This window comes from Arvicanthis niloticus, chromosome 1 (assembly GCF_011762505.2).
Source record: "Arvicanthis niloticus isolate mArvNil1 chromosome 1, mArvNil1.pat.X, whole genome shotgun sequence".
Lineage (NCBI taxonomy): Eukaryota > Metazoa > Chordata > Mammalia > Rodentia > Muridae > Arvicanthis > Arvicanthis niloticus.
Window position 1 is genome coordinate 132,773,197 of NC_047658.1, and position 22,174 is coordinate 132,795,370.

General features: G+C 46.4%; 1 protein-coding gene across 2 annotated transcripts in view; it reads left to right on the forward strand.

Annotated features, from left to right (window-relative positions):
- Dock8 (dedicator of cytokinesis 8) overlaps window positions 1-17,311 on the forward strand; it is a 192,763-nt gene extending 175,452 nt beyond the window's left edge. For both annotated transcript variants that reach the window (XM_034504951.3, XM_076918617.1), the window contains 5 exons: window positions 3,480-3,716; window positions 7,441-7,584; window positions 8,750-8,856; window positions 15,497-15,667; window positions 16,126-17,311. In XM_034504951.3, coding sequence (XP_034360842.1) covers window positions 3,480-3,716; window positions 7,441-7,584; window positions 8,750-8,856; window positions 15,497-15,667; window positions 16,126-16,186 — 720 coding nt within the window. In that variant the 3' untranslated portion in view covers window positions 16,187-17,311. The remainder of the gene's footprint in view (window positions 1-3,479; window positions 3,717-7,440; window positions 7,585-8,749; window positions 8,857-15,496; window positions 15,668-16,125) is intronic.
- Window positions 17,312-22,174: the final 4,863 nt, after the last annotated feature.

Here is a 22,174-nt window from a genome sequence, read left to right on the forward strand (position 1 = left end):
TATGTACATATGTATGCAGGCTTACTCTTCATACATGCCCACATGTGCAGGCTAGAGTTTAGCACCAAGTGTCTTTATCACGTACCACCTTAGTTTCTCTACCCGAGTTCCCTGTTTGGCCAGTAGACTCTGTCGTCCCTACCACCCCCATCCCCAACCCCAGCTCTGGGGCTGCACATGTGCAGTGTGGTGCTGGGGAGCTGAGCTGGGTTCTCATTTTACCCACCCCTCATTTAGATTTTTTTTTTTTTTTTTTGAGACAGGTTCTTGCTGTATAGCTCAGTCTGGCTACACACCAGCTCTGTGTTTACAGAAATCATTTCTTGTCATCCCCTGCAGCCCTCAGGACTAGGATTGGTTGTTTCTACTTAATAAGATAAGAAAGTTGAGGCTTGACGAGGTTGGACCACCTTCCAAGATGGCGCTAATGGCGGAGCCGCTACTCTAACACGACGTCTGATTCCGCCCACGGTCTTCTTAATTACCGTGGCTCATTAGTGCATGTCTATAAAATGTTTAAACTTTCTACTTAAAGCATGTTTTAAAATTCCAACTTCTGGGCCTAGAGAGATGGTTCAACATTTAAAAGCACTTACTGCTCTTGGAAAGGACCCACATCAGTCTGTAACTCCAGCTGCATGGCATCAGTTCCCTCTCTGGCCTCCAGGAATGCATGCACAATTGTGGCTGATACAGTGTGTGTGTGCATGTACCTGTATATGTGAGCATGTATGTGTACATGCATGTGTGTGTGTGTGTGTGTGCGCGCGTGCGTGCGTGCGTGTGTGTCTAAAAAACACATCAGCTTCTGGCCGGCCATACTTCATGGCCCCATTCTTTAAGCTGCAGGCGTTCCTTCTAGCCACGTGCAGGATGGCTGTGGTAATGGAGGAAGACCAAGGCCGTAGGCTTTGTTGTTCTGTTCCACACCAAGGTTCTATCCCATCATATCATATTCATGATGAGATGAAAGTGCTGTGCAATTCTGATGCTGACAGCTCACATGTAGCATGTGACTTCACAAGTTCAAGACTGCCCTTGCTTCAAACATGAGCCTCAGCTGGGGCCCCCATACCTCTCACACCACCCAGGCTTCTTTTTTTTTTTTTTTTTTAAATTTGGCTTAATTTTTTAATTTTTATTTATTTTATGTATATATGAGCATACTGTAGCTGTCCTCAGACACACCAGAAGAGGGCATCTAACCCATTACAGATGGTGAGCCACCATGTGGTTGCTGGGAATTGAACTCAAGACCTCTGGAAGAACAGTCAGTGCTCTTAACCTCTGAGCCATCTCTGCAGCCCACCACCCAGGCTTCTAGCCAGCTACAAACTTCGGAGTTCTTATGACACCCTTGGGATAGATAATTCTCCAGGATAAGCTCAAGGACTGAAAACAGTACCACAGTTCTGATTGCAGTTGTACAGTAATGAATCCAGAGAGTACAAGGCCGGGAGGAAGGCCGGTGTCTGTGCCCTCTCTGTGTGGGTCCCTGAATTCTATCTTCCAGGATTGCAGAAGGATGACCCTGATAGGGAGGGATTGACCAAATACAAGTTTTTCTACATTTATCCACTCACTCACTTGAGACATTCCCCAGCTGGGGCCTGAGAGCAGTCGTGATAAGCATTGAACAGAAACATTTGAAGTCCTTGGAGGATAAGGCTGGCTGTGTGCCCGGTGATCGGAACGGCCCAAGTGACCTTCCCAGCATCAGGGCCTTTCCCCTCTTTTAGAATTCCCAGGGTAGGCTGTGAGTTTGGAATGAGAATCCTAACCCAGAATCACACCCAGATCTCATTATTCTAAAGCATGGTTTACACTGTGAGGTCAGTGAGCCGCCCTTCCTCCTCTCTGGGTGGGGGTCCCACCCTGAAACATTGCTCATTTCCATTCCTTTCCTTGTGTTCTTAAAGAACTCTTCTTTGTTAACAAGCACCCCACCCCACTCCCCATTCTCCCTCTCTCTTTCTCTGTTGTCTCCCCCTCTCTCTCATGTATGTGTGTGTGTGTGTGTGTGTGTGTGTGTGTGTGTGTAATTCACTGATATGTCATTTGATGCATTTTGATACATACATATAACCAGTACATTGACAGTCAAGGTACAAAACCACCCGGTTCCTCTGAAAGGTTTCCCTGAACTCTTTTGCCACCACTCCCTAATTCATTCAGCCCTTAGTGGTCACCAAGCTGAGCTGTAGTCCCTGATCTGTCTGTACTTGCCTTTCTGGAGGTGCATATGTAACACACGCAGCCCTTTGAAGCTGGCTTCTTCTACTCAACCTACCCCACCCCCCATCTGTGACTCACTGAGTTGAAATAGCTCCCTCCTTTTCATGCTGAGTAGTATCCGTTATGTTGATGTGCCACACTCTTTAGTACCTCCACTAGAGGGACACTTGGGTGTTCCCTAGTCATTTATTATGAACAATGTTGCTCTAGCTCAGTGGGTCCCAACCATCCTCACACTGTGACCCTTTAATACAGTTCATGTTGCGATGACCCCAACCATAAAATTACTTCACAACTGTAATTTTGCTTCCGTTATGAATCATGATGTGAAAGGGTCGTTCCACATGCCCAGTGGGGTCATGACCCCCAGGTTGAGAACGGTGTTCTCAAGCATGGCCCTGTTGAGGCTGAAGGACTTTCATTCCTCTTGGTATTCTATGACTTTCCTGAGGTGTTTCTGTTCGCCTCATATAGCGAGGGCAACAACAAATCAAAGAAAGGGCTCTCTTCGGGTCTAACTTGGTGAATCAATGAGTTTATTGGTATTATTTACAGAGCATGGGTATTCATAATCCGCTGTGCCACCATGAAACAAACCCTCCATGTGATTTATGGGCAGTACTCCACCTCCCCTCAGCAAGTGGACGTCTGCACAGAGAGCCCGCAATAGCCTACCCTCTTCCTTCACGTGGGTGATCACAGCTGCTCTGAAGGCAGCAATAAGCACACCCAAGCTAAGGAAAACCCCACACAAGTACTGTGTGCGCGTGTGGGAGTGGGGTGCGTGTGTGGGTGGCACTTGGCTGCATGAGGAGCCTTGGCTTACAGCACAGCCATGCACCCTGCATTCCTGGTGCTCATTTGAACATTCCAGCCGCTCCATCCACCAAACACTCGCTATTATCCATTTCCTCAGTGTAAGCATTGGCACTACCTAGAGAGCAGGCCCTTGTTATGGCAACTGAGTAAAGGAAGATCCTTGGACCGGCAGTTGGGTGACTTTGCTGTGCTAGAGGGGGCGCGGGTGGACCTGGCGCTTCCCTTAAGCCTATTCCTTTCCACAGCCTCAAGTTCTTTGCCTAGGGTGGAGAGGAGAAAGGGCAGGTTCTGAATTCCAAGCTGGTGGTTTTCCAGATTGGAAAGGAGTGTTAGGCTCTGTCCCAGCATGCCTCTCCACGGCTCCATTCATCTCTTAGGCTGAATGGCTCATCTCTTGCTGTCTCCTCACCTCTTCCTTCCCCCAGGCCTACATACAGATCACTTTTGTGGAGCCTTACTTCGATGAGTATGAGATGAAAGACAGGGTGACCTACTTCGAGAAGAACTTCAACCTCCGGAGGTTCATGTACACCACCCCCTTCACCCTGGAGGGGAGGCCCCGAGGAGAGCTGCACGAACAGCATCGGAGGAACACGGTGCTCACCACCATGCATGCCTTCCCCTACATCAAGACCAGGATCCGAGTCAGCCAGAAAGAGGAGGTAATGCACCCCGAGGGAAGTGGCCCCCTTTTCCCAGAGGATGATCTCTCAGACCCACGCGCCAGCTCTATCTAATGAGACTAAAGGGAAACCTAAAAAAACTAAAAGAAAGGAAGGGAAGAGAAGGGCTGAGCTTGGTGGCACATACCTGTAATCCCAGCACTGAGGATTCAGGGGCAGGTTGATGACTGCAAATTCAAGGCCAGCCTTATCTACATAACAAGTTCCAAGCCAACCACTATGTGGTAAGACCCAACAAGCATGTGCCAGCCCTGGGAGTACATGCTTATGATCCCAGTACTCCAGAGGCTGAGGCAGGAGCATCTTGAGTTTGAAGCATTCTGGGTTGCCTAGCAAGTATAAGGCAACCTAAACTATTTATCAAGATCTTTTCTGAATAAACCAGGGCTGGAGATATAGCTCAGCGGTAGGGCATTTGTCTAGCCTGGGCAAAGATATCCTTGAAATATTGTTTCTAGGCTGTTCTCTCACTCTCATGGGACCAAGGAATCTCATTCAGTTAGTTATACCTTTCAAAACAGTGTTAAATATTTAGCTCTTGAAAATTATTTATATAGCTTAGTTCACATATTTAATCACAGTGTTTCCATTGTAATTATAAATTTATATAAGATGTCTACATAGTTGTCCCTTCATAATCTTATGTTTTATATCCATAGAATGAACCAACCTTGAATTGGTATAATGAAGGGGAATTTTACATATGTACAGATTTTGTATAAATTTTTCCCCTTAGAAACTAAAAACTTCACATACATATAAGCTCTTCCAGCAGGCAGAAAGGTACCTGTTGCTCAGCATGGTGCCACACGCCTTTAATCCCAGCAACCCAGAGGCAGAGGCAGAGGCAGGTAGATCTCTGAGTTCAAGCCACCCTGGTCTACAGTTCCAGGACAGGCAAGGGCTACACAGAGAAACCCTGTCTCAAACAAACAAGAAGAATTCAGTAAAGCAGTTGTCTGCACAGTCTTGGCCACCCAGTGGATGGGAAGGATTTGCTGTTACAGCGTAGAGTGTTTCCCACTGCCATGACCACATGCCAGGTGGAAACAACTGAGGGGCAGACTCGTTGTAGCTCAGTTTTCAAGGTCTCATCCATTGTGGTGAAAAAGCTGAGCTGTTCAGTGCACACCATAGTAACCAAGAAGCAGACTGTAAGGCTTACAGACAGAAAGAGACCAAGGAAGCATACAGCCCCAAGGGTTTATGCTCCCATGGACCTGTATCACCCAGCTAGGCCCATCTTCTACACCTCATGAGAGATTCATCCACTGCTTTTGTTAGAGGTTTCTGTTGGAAACCAGGCCCCCAGTACATGAATCCGTGGGTATATTTCGTATTTAAACATCTGAGCATCCTCAGATTTCAGTACAGTTGGAGAGAACAGTTCCCAGAGCCAACTTTCAAGGAGAGATGAATGCCTGTGTTTAAATTTTGTATTTTATGCAGTGTTTTTTTTTCCCAGTATTAGGTACTGAGTTCAGAGCCTCATGTTTACCAAAATACTGCACACTATGCCCTGTCCTTTTGTACAAAAAAGAAATATATACCCAAAGGCCTGCAGCCATTTCAGGCATTGTAAATTTATATTGTAAATTACGGGAGAGGGAATCACAAACAAGCAGCCCCCTGAACTGGTGCTCTATGTGGGATGAGCACAGTTGCGGCCAGGATATCAACTTGTTCCTGGCCCCAGATTCTTCCTGTGGCTGTGCACGAAGCACTTGGCTCCAACCTCTTAATAAAAATGTTGGCAAGAAAGGCCTTATGTACTTTGGAAGACTCTAACCCATTTTAATAGAGTCTATCAAGAAGATCTCTCAAACCTCAGAATTACACATAGCACCAACATTGCATTTTCTCCTTAACATCCCTATGTGTTAACTTACATACCACCTCTTTATCCTGACTGCAGCCTTCTCTGATTCTGGCTTGACTCATCACAACTCAACATTGTCTTTCTTGTATAAACCACACCCAGTTCCCAGTCTGCTCTCTGTGATGCAGAATGAGACCTTAAAAATCCTTATGAACTGACGCGTGAGTGGATGGCTTCTGGGCCTTGATGAGCCTAGCCCAAACTTCTTTTACAGTTGTCTTGTGCAGACCTAATATGACAGGAATTTTTACAGCAACTCACTTTCATGACATCTCGCCAAAGCATCCAGCTTGATCTTCATAGAACCAGCTCTCTCTCCACACCCTTACTTCATCAGTTTATACGTTGTTCATTAAAACAACAACTATAACAGGCCTAATCAAGTCCGTGAGCATGTAGAGGATTTGCAACCATCCACTCCATGGGGCAGGAGCTGCATGGGCTGAACAGGCTGGAGAGCAGCCATCTAGACCATTGTTGAGTGATGTAGCTTTCCCCGGGAAGAGGATTCACAGAGAGTAGAGGAGCCTGTCCTAGAGACTGTCATAGAAAGGTGTGTGGAAGGCATCTAGTGTGGTGCTTACTGTTTTGGACTTTTAAACACTAAGATATTCTAGGCACAATACAGCGGTACATTGTTTATAAAAGATACATTGCCTATAAAAGTGTCCTTATAGCCGGGCGGTGGTGGCGCATGCCTTTAATCCCAGCACTTGGGAGGCAGAGGCAGGCGGATTTCTGAGTTCGAGGCCAGCCTGGTCTACAGAGTAAGTTCCAGGACAGCCAGGGCTACACAGAGAAACCCTGTCTCAAAAAAACAAAAACAAAAACAAACAAAAAAAAAAGTGTCCTTATAGCTATATGCAGTGCCCTAGAACTACTCCATGTTTCCCATTGCTCCGGCTGTGTAACAAAGTAGATGGCAAACTGGGTGGCATAAACAACAGAAATGCATTGTCTTGACAGTTCTAAAGGCTGGGAAGCTCAAGTTCAGGGCATTGGCAGGTTGGTTCCTTGTGAGGGCTGAGGGAGAATCTGTCCCAGGCCTGCCTCCAGCCTCGTTAGAGGACATCTATCTGTTCACCTTGTCTACACTATATACACACTGTGTCCTCATTTCCTCATCTCTTAAAGATGCCATTTATGTGGATTAGGTCTGCCCTAATAAACCCAGTTTAACTTGACTACCTATATATAAGGCTACCTTCTGAGCTCCTGGAGATTAGGCTTTAAATGTGAATGGGGAGGAGGGGCAGGATTTGACCTATCACATTCAGGAAGGACTGGACCCCAAACCAGAACTTAATACCCTCTTCACAAGTTGTCACCATCACAGTGAGCTGGAAAGGGCACAAAAGCTGTGAAAGCTTACTTGATGATGGGAAAGAAAATCATGGCCACTGACCGTACTTTCCCTTTGTAATCTGAGTAACTTGTTCAATACTAGGAAAAAACAAACAAACAAACAAACAAACAGAAAACAACAACCTAGCCATATATAAAGAAGTTGGGCTTTGAATATAAACGTAATTATGACTAAATTCCTACCTTAGTACTTAATACATTTTGTGTTACTTACTTAATCTTATAAATTCCCCCTTTACAATAAAGTGAAAAGGACAGGCAATCATTTAAAGGAGAAACTCATGTCCAGATACTAAACATGTAGGTACTCAACGTGAAGCCCACCTCTAGGTGACCAAAGTACCCTGAAAGTCCTTCCCTAGCTGCTGCAAACCCAGATGGCCTCCCTGTCAGAGATCCAGGTTTGCCAGGGACTGTAAGGGAGGCCATGGCCTCACTATGCTGTTGTCTCCTGTTCAGTTCGTTTTGACTCCAATTGAGGTTGCCATTGAAGATATGAAGAAGAAGACCCTGCAGTTAGCAGTGGCCACTCACCAGGAGCCCCCTGATGCGAAGATGCTGCAGATGGTACTGCAGGGCTCTGTAGGAGCCACTGTAAACCAGGTAAGCAGGGCTTACTAATGGCAGCTTGGCCAGGGCTTGTTTTTTGTTCATGTAGTCTATGCCCTTCTTAGGAGTTGATGAGTGATGAATCAGTCCACATGCAATCTTCCTTTTAAAAAAAATTCTAGAAAGGATTAGACTGTATTTAAGGAATAGCATTTTTCTCAGTCTCTAATTTGGGACCAGATCCGGCAGTATGACCCAGGACTAGAGTCCTGTTGCAGAGAGCCGACTTGTGTCCAGCATAGGTAGAGCTTTGGACTAATTCTAAGCACGTGTATGTGGAGATAAGAAAAGGCCCAGACCATCTATCTCCTTGGTTAGGTACCAGATATTCCCAACATAGCAATTGCCTTGCCAACAGGATTGATCTGGGCCTGGGTTCTCACTTTGACAAGATTAGCGTTTGCCGTCACACCCGAGTTCAGCATGGAACTAAGCCTGTCTCAAATTGAGAGACATATAAGCCCAGTTAGTACTCTCTGTCTAGTGGGCCCCTTGATGTTGGCTCTTCACAACCCCACACCCAAAAACTCACTAACCATTGTCCTTCCCAGCTGACGGCTTCTGCATCTGAGGACTCCCTACAGAAATTCTAAGTCTGTTCAACTTAGGGGGCTCAAAGGTAGCAAATAAGAGAAAGACTATTATATGTCCAAGGTTAGAGAAACATTAGTAGGACGCTTTTGCTTTTGTGAGTCCCCATCCAATGACGAAAACAGATGCTGTTTACTGACGCCACCATAGGCCGCAGAAGGCCTGTGAATTCTCTTACTCAAACCAGAGTTTACATACAGTGATTCTTCCACTGGGGCCACCAGATAAGCAGGTATGCTCGGACAGACAGAGGTAGCCCTTGCTGTAGAGGAGCCACTCACGTTAGTAGCCTCTGCTGCTGTCACATTTCCTTGTGGTAAGAAGGGAGAGCTGTAGGGTTAGCACTGGATTGAGAAAATGCTTAGACCAGTCAGTATTCTCCTGAAGCCCTGGGTCCTCCTCGGGATTCAATTTCCTGAGAAATTCAAGGTCTCCCTAGGCTTTTTGTTTTAGTGAAGCAAGCTACAAAATTAAATGTTCAAAGTAAGGAGCCCTCCCCACATTCTCTCTCTCCCAAGTAATTTAATTTTCATTCCAATTCCATATCGTGTTTCACTTTCTCCATCAGGGACCACTGGAGGTGGCCCAAGTGTTCTTGGCTGAAATTCCAGCTGACCCAAAGCTCTACCGACATCACAACAAGCTGAGGTTATGCTTCAAGGAGTTCATAATGCGGTAAGAAGGGAGGTGGTGGACACTGGAGCATTGGCAATGTGGGGGTACTGCTCAATACTGGAGTGTTTGCCCAACATGCATGAGGCCGTGGATGCCATTCCCACTGCTGCAAAAACAAATAGAAATGTATCCCAGGTACCACTCAGAGCTACTGGATCAATTCTGGTTTAAGAACCCTTCTAGATGCTTGTGACACACACACACACACACACACACACACACACACACACACTCACTCACTCACACACACACTGAACCTTAAGGTCCAGGGCAGTAGAGCAATGGTGCTTGTACTACCACTAAGAAACTAACACTTCTTGTGCAGGCTGCTTCATGGCTGCTGTGGCACTGGGCCTCACAGTCGTGTTGTAAGACAGACATCATCATCTTCATTTTACACGTGAGGCACGGGAGGTTTGTGGGTGGGAGATGAATTTACTGATGGCCACAAACCCAGTTGGCAGCAGGGCTGAGTTGCAGCAGGTCTTCTGGCTCTTGGCCATCCCTGCTTCTGTCTGGGCTGGTAGTCACTGACACACTAAGTCAAAGCTGTTTGCATTAATAATATGTAGTTCTGCAAATCATACAGTGACTTACTTTAAAAGCCTAAAACTAGGAAAAGTTTTAAAAAACTGGGCTTTTGCAAAGAAAACAACACATTGGCATGCAAGGCCAGCCTCAGCTGTCCGACTGACTTTTGTGCACCTGGCCTTAAGTAAGGGCAGCTGCTTCAGCCTGGACAGAAAATGGCTCTCTGGGCAGGACCTTATGATTTCTGCAACACAGATAGTTACCTCAGGTCTCCAGTGGCCCTGAAAGAAAAAAAATGATGAGATGGAGATACCACTTCACTTATAGAGAGAAAAATGTCAGAAGCATATGTACCAATTGCCTTTACACCCAGAACCTTGGTGCAGCGTCCAAAGACAGGAATAGTCTTGCAGGGTGAGCAGGGAGAAAGAAAGCTAAAAGTTAGTTTGCCCAGTTTAGTGACAACCAACTAGAGTGCTGCTGTGGAGTCAGGGATAGTGCCTCATCACAAGCTTTCTGGAGAAATGCCCTACTTTGCTGTGTGAGAACACTTCTTCCTTCAGGAAACCACAGATCTTTAGGAATGGGTATATACAATAGATAGCATCTAGGAATGTTGGTGCATTTGGTTTCCCTTTTGATAGCAATTCTGCCATTACATACAAGGTACATTTTCTTTATGACATAGTACTTTATTACCTTCTGTTCTTTCTATCTAGCCATCCATCCATCCATCCATCCATCCATCCATCTCTCCTTTCTGAGACAGTGTCCCGCTATGTACCCCTGGCTAACCTGGGACTCCCTATGTTAAACTGCTGTCCTTGAACTTAAAGATCATCCTGCCTCTGGCTCTGGAGTGTTGGGATTAAAGGTGTGTGTCATCATGCCCAGCTAAACAATAGATATTTTTGTAGCAAAAGTTTTTAAAAAATATTTGGCTAATTAGTTGGAAGGACTTTTTCACCATATCTTTTCACTTAAAGCTCATTATGGTTGAAGGCTTCCAAAGCTAACAATGAGCAGGCCTTGCTGGACCTCACAGAGCCCATGGGTGTGTCATGAGAGTTGTCTGCTCTGAGTATTAGGTCTGGGCACTCCTGTGTCGGTGGTGACAGGATAAAGCATTACATTACTGAGTAGCAACACAGTATAGCATGTGCTGAGAACTCTTAAGAACATTCCAGATACAGGAATCTAGAGATCAGAAAGGGCAGGTCTGTTGTGGGCTGGGATAGGCTTTATGGAAAAATATCACCTACTATTTGTCTCGAATATTCAGGTGGAAGAAGAAAGATAGCGGTGAGAGGGAGCCATGACTGTCAGGAAGATGGTGTGGCTGTAAGACTCAATCAGGAATGCCAGTTCTGCTGCCTCGTAGAGGTCCATGGCCAGCTCGCGAGCAGGCCAGGCTGGGAAGGATCGGAGCACATTAGCTCTGGGTAGAATATAAACAGAATAGGAAGTTTGCCAAGAGAAGGGACACTTTTAGGGTTCACACCGACTCCCTCTGCTGGATCGCTCAATCCCATCAGTGGACCCACACCAAGACTCCATGTAGATAAAGTGCCCTAGCCAGTCCCTACTGGGTATGCTCTAGGCCTTGGAAGCTACGGTCAGGGAGCAAGGGCAGGTGGTTATCTAAGATGATCCTTTAACAGAGTTACTCGAAGCTAAAGCCCTTTAAAAATGCTATTCTTGGCAAGTTGAGGCAGGAGACTTGCTCTGAAGGACATAGTATGCTCCAGACCAGCCTAGGAAGCATAGCAAAACCCTCTAGTAGGGAAACCAGATGGCACCTATCAAATCAAATGCAGACTATGGTTCAGTAAGCATGGAGTAGGGCCCAAGACTCTGTTGTTTATTTGTGTGTATTGGGTTGGGGTTTTTGTTTGTTTGTTTGGGTGTTTTGTTTTGTGTTTAAGGCAGGGGCTCACTCTGTAGTCCCAGGTTGGCCTCTCCCTTGCAATCCCTCTGTCTCAACATCCTGAGTGCTAGAATTACAAGTGTCAGCTGCCATGCCTGGCTGCAGATTCTGTGGTACAGATGAGTCCTTGTGCTATGGCATGAGAGCGCCAGCCTTTGGGCAGAAGCTGCACTTGTGTGCCTCCTGTTACTACTTCTCCCCCAGTCCCCTCATCCTTAACTCTTCAGGCCATCCCTTTTGTCTTCCTCCTTTCTTTTTTTTTTTCATATAAATAAAAATATCATTTTCAAACAAGAAAGTCCATATCTTGAAGCTGCCCACTGGGGATGATGAAGAACAGCAGAAACATTAGGACAACCTGCCTGACACGTTTTTTCCTTTTCTGGATATGTCATTTTTTTCTTTTTTTTTTTAATTGGATAGATATTATATTTACATTTCAAAATTTATCCCCTTACCCCATTCCCCATACCACCCAGTGTCTTCCTCTTTTCAAAAAGACAAGCACGCTCAAATAGCCATTCTGAACCAGCTGTCCATGCCAGCTTGCCACCTGATCCAGCATACCCTCTGTACCACCGATGTGGAGAGGTGACATCCTGATGCAGAAAGGCCATTGATAAAACAATGCTCCCAGCCAGTACCACATCTAAGACACAACCACAGTTAACTTCCCTTCTCTTCATTCCAGACAGGTCAGAAATGACAGCTCACCAAACTACATTTAAAATGAGTGCAAAGACATGTAAGCTCCCCTCAACGTAGCTAAAGCTTCCCTCTCTCACTTGCTGCTTCCAAGTCCAATGAGGAAGCTGCCACTATTTGAGAACATGGACCTCAGTGGCAAGGTCTTTCAGGTAGCAGAGGTGACTCACTGGCAGACAGGGTGGCCCACTGCTGGGCCTCCCCCTCAGTGGGCTCTGTTTCCTCAGCTTCCCAGGAGGCTGGTAGATATCCCAGAGCTCAAAAGGGACCCAGCCAGCCTTCCCATAAGCACGGCTCTATTGACACGGTGCTAGCCAAGTCTGTAGTTGCTTCTCCTGCCCCAGGACAGTGGCTTCTGACTCAGCTATAGCTGATCAGACTCAGCCGGAAGGCCCGGAAGCCTGGAATGCAGCAGTCAGCACCCCCAGCCTCTTGGCACTCTTCTGATGGCTGCCAAGTGAGGACAAAGTTTTCTCTGCCTTTTCCTAAGAGGAAATGCCTGGAAGGTTCATAAATGCAAATGGACAAGTGTCATGCGTGTCTCCTCCCTCTTCTCCCAGACTCACTAGACCATCAGAGGCACTGCAGTCATTTCTGTATTTTCTCTCACATAATCTGATTGTTCTCATCCCTGCAGAGACTTGGGGCTTGGGAGATAGCTCAGCGGATAAGAACAATGATAAGAACATGTTGTGCAAGCATGAGAACTTGAGTTCAAATCCCTGCTACCTACATAAAAACCTTTATGTCACTGTGCATGCACCCATGACCCCAGCAGAGGGGTGGGGCAGACACAGGGCAATGGCTAGGGTTTGCCGGTCACTAGCCTAGTTCCAGGGTCAGTAAGAAAAATCCTGTTGGCTTCCTCTGGCTTCTACACATGTACCTGCATACACAAGTATATACACACCACACATACAAATTAACAAATTATAACCATGAAGTGATTCTGGGAGCTGGAAAGATGGTTCTGCAGTTAAATGTGTGTACTGTTTTTAACCTGAGTTTGGTCCTCAGCACCCACATTAAGTAGCTCACAACTGCCTGGCACTCCAAGCACTCGCTTTCTTAGGGTGCACAGCCGCCCCCGGGAGGAGCGACTCCTGCCCAAGATGAGCTTGTGAGAGAAACGACAAGCCAGACTTGTCATTTGAAACTTACAGATTCAAAAAACAATGAGGAAAGTACTGAGTTGGAGAGAGAAGCCATAAGCCAGATATGGCACGTGCCTTTAATCCTAGCACTTGGGAGGCAGGAGGCAGGCAAAGCCAGCTCCAGAGAGATCCAACACCTCGGGCCTCTTCAGGCATTTGTAGTCATGTGCATACATATGCGTGTGCAAAAACACACACACATACACACATACACACACACACACATCTCATACACGCACTTGTACACACCCACACTCATCCTCTCTCACCTGTAACGACTGACAAGAAAACTATAATCTTGGTGCAGTGAGCTCCTCTGCTCTTCTGGCTCACCCCACCCCAGTCCCTTGGACACACACTCCATCCCTGTGCTCTGTGCCTGGAGGAATAGTTATGGATAGGACGATTTCTGGAGTTGAGGCTGAATTAGAACAGCTGCAGTTATTTGGTCCCAAAAGTCAGATAGCCACAGGGTTTGAGGATTTTTCTTTGTGCTAACACTCCGCAGTTCTGCCACAGTGGGTGAGCTGTAATCTGTTCAGTGGGGAAGGAAGTCAAGCCTGTTTTCAGCTCTGGGCAATTATCATTACCATTCTCATTAGTTCCCCAGCTGTGTCTACCTTAACCTGCCTATTGACTGCTCTCCTCTCTGTTGCTGTCTGGCAAGTTGTTCTGGTACGAGGTTCTCTGGCTACCCTTACTCGTTTGTTTTTTTGGGTTTTTTGTTTGTTTATTTGTTTTTGTTTTGTTTTTTGCTTTTTGTTTTTTTTGTTTTTTTTTTTTTTACTTTGTTTTGTTATCTGTAATTCCTTTTCTCTTGGGGGGCCAGGGTCTCCCTGTGTAGACTTGGCTGCCCTCCAGCTCATGGAGACCTGCCTGCCTCTGCCTCCCAAGTGCTAGAATTACAGGCACTGCCACACCCGGTTCATGGCTCGCTCTCTCTCTCTCTCTCTCTCTCTCTTTTACTCAGCACTTTTCTCATTGTTTAAATCTGTAAGTTTAAGCTTGTCATTTCTCTCACAAGCTCATCTTAGGCAGGAATTGCTCCTCCTGTGGGTGGCTGTGCATCCTAAGAAAGTGTGTGGGGAGGGGAGGCACCTTTCTATAGGTTGCTAATGCCTCATGATTTAAATAACCAGGGATGGTTTTTAGTTTAATGCCCTGGAGAGGTGGTATGTGTGTGGTACAAGCTTCAGATTTCAATTTTGCAAAACAACTTTCTCATTAAAGGCCTTGTGCTCATAGCAAGTTTGCATTCTGCCTCTCTGGGCAGTCTTTTTCTAAGCCCATTTACCCAAGTAAATTAGCTCTTCAAGGCTCTGAGCTGAATGCCCTGGGTTTAGGCAGAACCCCACAGTTCTGACTCTTAAGCTAGGCCTAACAGTCTGCTTCTTGAAAGCTCTATGAGAGATCTGATAAGTCATCAAGGTTGAAAACATTTAGTGGGGCTTCAGTAATGGCCCAATGGATAAGTGCACTTGCTACACAGATGTAAGGACCTGAGTTCAGATCCCAGCACTCCTCTAACAAGCAGGGCGTGGTCCTACACCTTCCTGTAACCCCAGCAATGAGGATAAGGGGAGACTGAAAGATTGGTATCTCTAAGGTTTGCTGGACTGCCACAGCAAAAATCATAATCCCCAGGCTCAGCAAAAGACCTTGCTCAAAGGGATAAGGCAGCTGTGATAGAAGGGGCCACCCCAGGTCCTCCTTTGACCTGTGAGTGCTAGCACAGGCATATGCATACCATACATGTTTACATACATTGTGTGCGCGCACACACACACACACACACACATTAGAGGTTGTGGTTCTAAACTTTACATCATGGTGACCAAAAACACTTGCCAGGAGTAAAGATTTATTTGGCTCACGGTTTCTGGGGTTTCAATCTGTGATCAATTGGATCTATTACTTCGGCCTGTGAGAAGGCAGAAGAGCATGGTGGGGAACATGTTTTCGAGGCTGCTGTTCATCTCACAGTGGCCAGGATGTAAAAGAAAAGGGATGATGAGGCTGCAGACAAGATGTGCTCCCAAGGTCATTTCAAGGACTCACTTCACTGTGGTGTTACCTCCTGGCTTCCCAATTGCCCGTGAAACTAGGGCCCTATCAATGGACTAGTCTCTGGCTGAGTTCCAGAGCCCCGTGATGCAATCACATCCCCAGTGCCCATCAGCTCACAGCCAGTGCTTGAGCACTGTGCCTTAAGGAAACATTGAGATGCAGACAATAGCAGAGGTCCTCCAGAAGCCAACTTACTGTTTTCCAAGTCACTAAAGCACAAACACTGAGGCCATGCAACCTCCTCTCCCTCCCTCAGCTGTGGTGAGGCCGTGGAGAAGAACAGGCGGCTCATTACTGCAGAGCAGCGGGAGTACCAGCAGGAACTGAAGAAGAACTACAACAAACTGAAGGACAGCCTCAGGCCCATGATTGAGCGGAAAATCCCGGAGCTCTACAAACCCATATTTAGAATTGACAGTCAGAAGAGGTAAGAAGGGACCAGTGGAGCCTCTTCCTGGGTATGAGAGATCACAGGGGTACCACAAATCCAGTTCGCTCAGCTGCTCTTGGCAGAAAGCAGACAGCCCGGGGTGGACTGGGGCCTGGAGTCAGGCCTCCAGCCAGTCTGGTTTCCATTCAGCCCAAACCCTCCCCTGGCCTCTCCAAGCCCCTTCTTGTTGGCCTTGTGCCAGCGAATTTCTAAGTCTATCCGATATAGCTGGTATGTGTGTAGGTGTGTAGGTATGTGGGAGCTAGGGGGGTGAACAATATGAATGGGTCTCAGGTCTTCTTTTATTTACTGAGTTCCCCTGGACCAATAGCTTTCTGGTTCATAATTTTCTCCCAGCCATCTCTTTAAAAGGCTAATCAACCCTTCTGTGTGTTCTCTCTCTCTCTCTCTCTCTCTCTCTCTCTCTCTCTCTCTCTTTCTCTCTTTAATTTCAGGGACTCTTTCCACAGATCTAGTTTCAGGAAATGTGAAACCCAGTTGTCACAGGGAAGCTGAAAAAAAGCCACCTTTGCTCGTGGTGACTGGGGCCCCATTACCTGGAAGGACTTGCTGGTACGTCGACAGCAGCCACCCAAGACTGACTCCACAGTCCCTGCCCAGCCAATGCTCTGGAAACTTGAGGTCCATGACCACAGAATGATACCCAAGTGTATTGTGGACTATCTTGGCCATGCCAGGGGCTGGGGTGGGGTGGGTAAATCAGGGGACAACTGTATTTATTAAAGTATTTTTCACAGTGCTGTAAAGCAAGGCCTAAGCTGTCTCTGCTAAGTGACTGGTAGCTCTCCTCCCAGAAAGTGACTTCTTCTGACCTATGTTTGAATTCCTAAGATAAACTCAAATTGTGGACAGAAGAGTGGAACACTGTCCAGCAGCCTATTCCAAGTGAATTTCACTCATTCCTTTGGTGAGAAGAAAAGATAAACTCCAGAAAAGTGAAACATTTTCCAACACATCTGTGAGAGAAAGTCTTACAGGAAGCCTTGCCTCATGCTGTCTGGGAATAGATGGATCGCTCTACAGCCTTTTGCACCTCCTGCATTACTGGACTGTGTGTCATCCAGTTATTTCTGCCTGTTGCTTCTGTTAAGCTGAATGAGCCCACCTTCACCCAGAGGACAGTTGTACAAGACAGACAGTACAGGTCACCCGGCCATATAGCACTGACAGCACACTCTCCAGAGCGGGGGCAGTTCTCCCAGGACGTTTTGCTGGTCTCCTGTACACTTGCTCTCACTGCCCCCTTTTTCTCTGGGATAAGGTGGTTTTTATACAAGGGTAATATCTCTGCCTTCATTTCAGAACGTTGTCCTCTGTGTGCTATAAAATATATGCTTTTGGTTCTTTTTTTACAGTGTGTTTTAGGAAAAAAGAAAAAGCTATGATTTGAGAATTAAATTATATATTTTTCATACAACTCATGACCTTAACTAATACTAAAGATGAAATAAGAATGACAAGCAAACAGGGTGGTGGCACACGCCTTTAGTCCCAGCACTCGGGAGGCAGAGACAGGCAGGTCTCTGAGTTCGAGGCCAGCCTGGTCTACTTAGTTCCAGGACAGCCACACAGTGAGACCATGTCTCATTCATAAATAAATAAATAAATAAATAAAAGTAATATGCTCCTCTGTGCAACTGCTGTCTGTGACTCTGACAACTCAAAGTGTCCTGAAGCTTCAGAGACCCTGGTAGGAATGACCTTAGTCAAGCAGTGCCCTCCAGAGTGGCCTCCAGTACAATCTTTCTAATACTGTGACCCTTTAATACAGTTCTCCTCTTGTTGAAGTGACCCTCCAACCATTTTGTCACTACCTCAGAGCTATAATTTTGCTACTGTTATGAATGTTAAATATTATATGCAGGATATCTGATAGGCGACCCCTGTGAAAGGGTTTGTCAACACACAAAGGGGTCTCCACCCACAGGTTGAGAACCACTGCCCCAGAGGAAAACTCAGTCAGAATCCCCTGAAATGTTCCATTCTCCTTCCTTCAAGGGACACGTGTCACTGCCCCTAAGGATGTAAATGTGAACTTGCACATACCTGACTGGGATTAGTAACTAGCTCACAAGTTGGGCACTCTGGCTAACCTGAGCAGTCTTGGGGTTTTGCATGTGCTATGTTCAAGAGCTTGGTCACAGTAGCTCTCACCTGAGCTTGGCGCATTCATAGCTCTGGAAAGCTGAGGCTGCTTGTGGTGGATGGCCTTGGTTTTTCCTCCCTCTGGTCCTTTCTTTAGGGGCCCTCGGCTCCTCCATATTCTACTCTCTAAAAGCAAATCAAGTTCAGCTGGCATTCAAGGAAAACGTATTTCATCTTTACCTCCTCAGTGGGGCATGGCAGAGATTTGTTTTTTAATATTTGTTTTCAATTGTGTGCACGTGAGAGGAACAAAGGGGCACATGAGTATGGTGAGCTCAGGTTAGAAGCATCAGGCTCCCCTGGAGCCAGAGTACCAGGTTAGGAGTTAGCATGTGAGCTCTGGGAAACAACCCAGGTCCTCTGCAGGAGCAGCACACGGACTCAACCTCTGAGCCAACTCACATACCCCACGTCAAATAATTTTTTTAAACATAAGAAAAAAATTAAACATATTTAAAAATCACAACGGTACACATATTTGTCATTCACCTGGGAAAAAGGTACAGCTCCTTGCTGTTCAAGATGGCCAGTCCCTCCTAGAATACAAAGGTGACCAACATCAAGGACTATCTATAACCTAGTCTTGTGGGGCAGGGGGTACGTACTGCAGAACACCACATGGAATTCTGGGCTATGGATATATCTACCTCGGTAATCTTTTTTAAGGAACAGAAAATTTCAAATAGATATTTTTAAAATGTGTTTTAGAATGAGGCATAGTATAGCATTCCTTTCATTCTGCCACTTAGTAGGCCGAGGCAGGTGGATCTCTGTGAGTTCCAAGCCAACCAGAGCTGTGTAGTCAGAACCTGTCTCAAACAACCACATAGTGGGTTTTAGAGCTTTTTGGCTTGTTCAATACACTGGTTCTAGTTGATTCAGATTCAATTTCATTCAGAATCTACAGCACATCCTGGGTCCATTGTTCATCTTTCTTTTCTCTTGGTTGGCATCACCCTTGGGTTTTTCAACAGTGGTCCCTAAAAGTTTCATCATGATGAAGCCCTGAGCCTCAAAACCTCACATCACCAAGCCCTGCAAAGAAGAGAACCCCTAGGTCCCAGAATTCTCAGTGTGATTCCTTGATTTCACACTAACTGAAGTGGCTTCTCTTTGAGCTAGAAGTGGGGTCAGTACCATCACAGAACACAGATATTCCCAAGGAAACCAGGGATATCTGGGAGCCAGGGCAAAACAAGAAGCAGTTAAATCAGAGGACTCACTAACAGGGCATTCTTTTTTAAAGCAAATGTAATCAGAAGACCTTGTATGGAGGCCAGCATTTCCACGGGATTCATGTATCTCTGCAACCACTGGCCTGGCGAGACAGGCCCTAGGATGTGTCATGCAGTATTGACGAATGAAGATTGGGGGTCCCTGTCCTGAAGAAGAGTGGGGTCTGGAATAGATGGGGGGAATAGATTATTGCTGCATTAATAACTCATCTATTGCAGTGAGTTGCCATAAAAAAAAAAATGATGCAAATCATCAGAAGTCAGAAGTAGATAACTAGAGGTGAGCCAGGAATGGGAGAAGAGCAGGCAACAGAGAAACAGGATGAAGGAGAGATTTAAGGAGAACACAGCAAACATCAAAATCACAGTGCTTGCTCAGCGCTGGGTTCCTAAGTGTCTGAATCATAGTGAGCATTCAACAAACGTTTGTGGAGCTCAAGGGGCTGATTGCTGCCAGACTTCATCTTGTGTAGCTTTGGGATAAAGAGCAGGGCCTAAGAGAGGAGATGCAATAGCATCTATCGGCCCCAGAAAAGCTTCCCACTTACCAGTCTACCCCATGCCTCCCTATGCACGCAAGAGAATTAAGATTTCCTTTCCTTCCAAGCAGTGCCATTAAAGGTGGCACACACCTTTAATCCCAGTACTTGGGAAGCAAAAGCAGATGGATCTCTAAGTTGTAGGCCAGTTTGGTCTACAGAGTGAATTCCAAGACAGTCAGAGCTACACACAGAGAGAGAGCCTTGAAGAAAAGAAAAACATTTTTTTTCCTTTCTTATTGTTTTCTCTGAACTACCCCATATCCTATCTTTAATCACTTTAAACCCAGCCTTCCAGAGTATGGATAGTTATAAACCCAGCCTTCCAGAGCCTTAGTTCTGAAGTTATAAGAGGAATGCTGCCTGGCCTTGGTTGAAAAGTCCATGTAAGTAGCTACCATTTCCTGTCCTAAGTCCTCAGGGCTTTCCTCATAGGTTTTGGGAGCATCACTCTCTGGCATGTTGCTGATCCCACCCCAGTTCCTACTTGGAGAGGTACTTTTTATTTTTTAAAAACTTATTTTATGTGAGTATTTTGCCTTTGTGTATATAAGTGTACCATGTGTGTGCCTGGTACCTCCAGAGGTCAAGAGAGGGCGTTAGATCTCCCAGGTCTTGAGTCATGCATAACTGTGGCCACCAGGAGGTTTCTGGGAACTGAACTCTGTGCAAGAACTGAGTTCTGTGCAAGAGAAAAGTGCTCTTAACCCGAGCAATCCAGGAGGACATGTGTGACATTAGCCTAAGAGCTCAATGGTTGTCACCTTTTTACTATGTTCCCCTTGGGAACACACTGGCAGCAAAGGTAAGTTTTGTGGCCTTTACTCTGCCTCAACCCTTTGGGGCTAAGTGCTCTGGTCAAGAGAGAAAGTGGGTGGGGCTGGAGGGGCAAGCAACTCGAAGAATGGAGACAAGACAGGGTGTGATCAAGTCTCTAGTCTCTAGTCTCAAGTCTCATTTATCAAGTCTCCTTTCACAAGTCTCTTATCAAGTCTCGTTTATTGAAGGGAATTCTGAGGTATTTATATACACAAGCAGGAGAACACAGGTGAAAACACTTTACCACGTGCACCATACAGCTGAGGTCACTAAACAGCAAAACAAACTATGTGGGATAAACAGTATATTTATCAGAGTGTGCTTCAGCTGTTATAGGCTTTTGACAACCAAGTCTTTCATCAGGGTATATGGTTCCAGATGGCTGCAAAGTTGATCTAGCCGCTTTCTACTAAAGTCGGCTCCCAACAGGTAAGGGGTAGCGATTTTCAAATGTTACAACTTTGAAAGATGCAGAGGAAAAAACAGCTACCTCACCTCTGGCCCTTACCAGCTGTTTTCTGCAGAGAGATGACGTAACAGATAACAAACTGTCCCTTTATCCAACAAATTTCAGGTTACTAGTGAGGCATTACAATGTCTGCGTGAGCACCCAACGCCTTTGGACTAAGGAGCAGAAGGGCCTGATTCCCTATTCTTCCGCTCCCGTGGTCCTGCAAAGCTGACCAACTTGCTTAGGGATCTGAGCTTTGGAAATTTTTCACCGTGAAAGAAGAACCCTCCTTCCAAGCTGAGGAAATCCAATGAGATAATGAATGCATAAGAACCGGTTTTTGTAAACCCAAAACGTAAGGCAGCTCTACTAAAAACTGACACCTTGAGAAAGTTTAGAAGCCACCCCCACACGCAATGCATCCGGTGCCGCTGGTAACCTTGATCAAAAAACGAGGCCAAAGGTGCCAGCAGGACAGAGGCCTGACCTACCAGAAAACAAATGCTTAGTCTGACCCACTTGCCTTGCTAGCTTTTACAACCTTGTGAAGCCTCCCGATGCACCACCTGCTCCCCCTGCTCCCCCTGCTCCCCCGCTCCCCCTGCTCCCCCTGCTCCCCCTGCTCCCCCTGCTCCCCCTGCTCCCCCTGCTCCCCCTGCTCCCCCTGCTCCCCCTGCTCCCCCTGCTCCCCCTGCTCCCGGGGAAATAAATACAGTACAACATGGGCCCACCAGTATCCACCTCGGCTTGAAAGCGCCCCCCTGAGGGAATCAAAGCCCACAGACTTCCACTTGAAACAAAGCCACTGGCCGGCAAGGTTCCCAGTTAATAATAGGAAGGCAAGAGAGGACTTGGCATCCATGACTGATTTGCAATAATTAAAGTAACACTGCTGGTCAGAAGCCGGGCTTTGTCTGCAGCTTTCCCCGGGGGCACTCCTGGACTCTTTGCAGTAGGGGCTGTGCGTGCCTCTGGACTTAGCATGTTAAGCAAACGGTTTCTAAAGAGGATTGCATGGAATTCAGCGATTGATAAGAAACTCAATGGCTCTAATCCACCAAGAACTGAACCAAGGACTCCGTGGCAATAGCAGGTTTAAAAGTTTAGTCATTCAAGTGCTTGCAGGGGTCCTAGTGGCCACGCGCAGAGTGGTTGGGGGGAGGTTTTGGAGGCGTTGCAGCCTGTGTCTTAGAGAGTGACTGGAAGTTAAAAAGGGAAACATCCCCACTTCTCCCCCTCCCCCACCTCGTCAGGCCTCGCTTGGTCAAGAAAGCACTTAGGGCTTTCTTGTTGT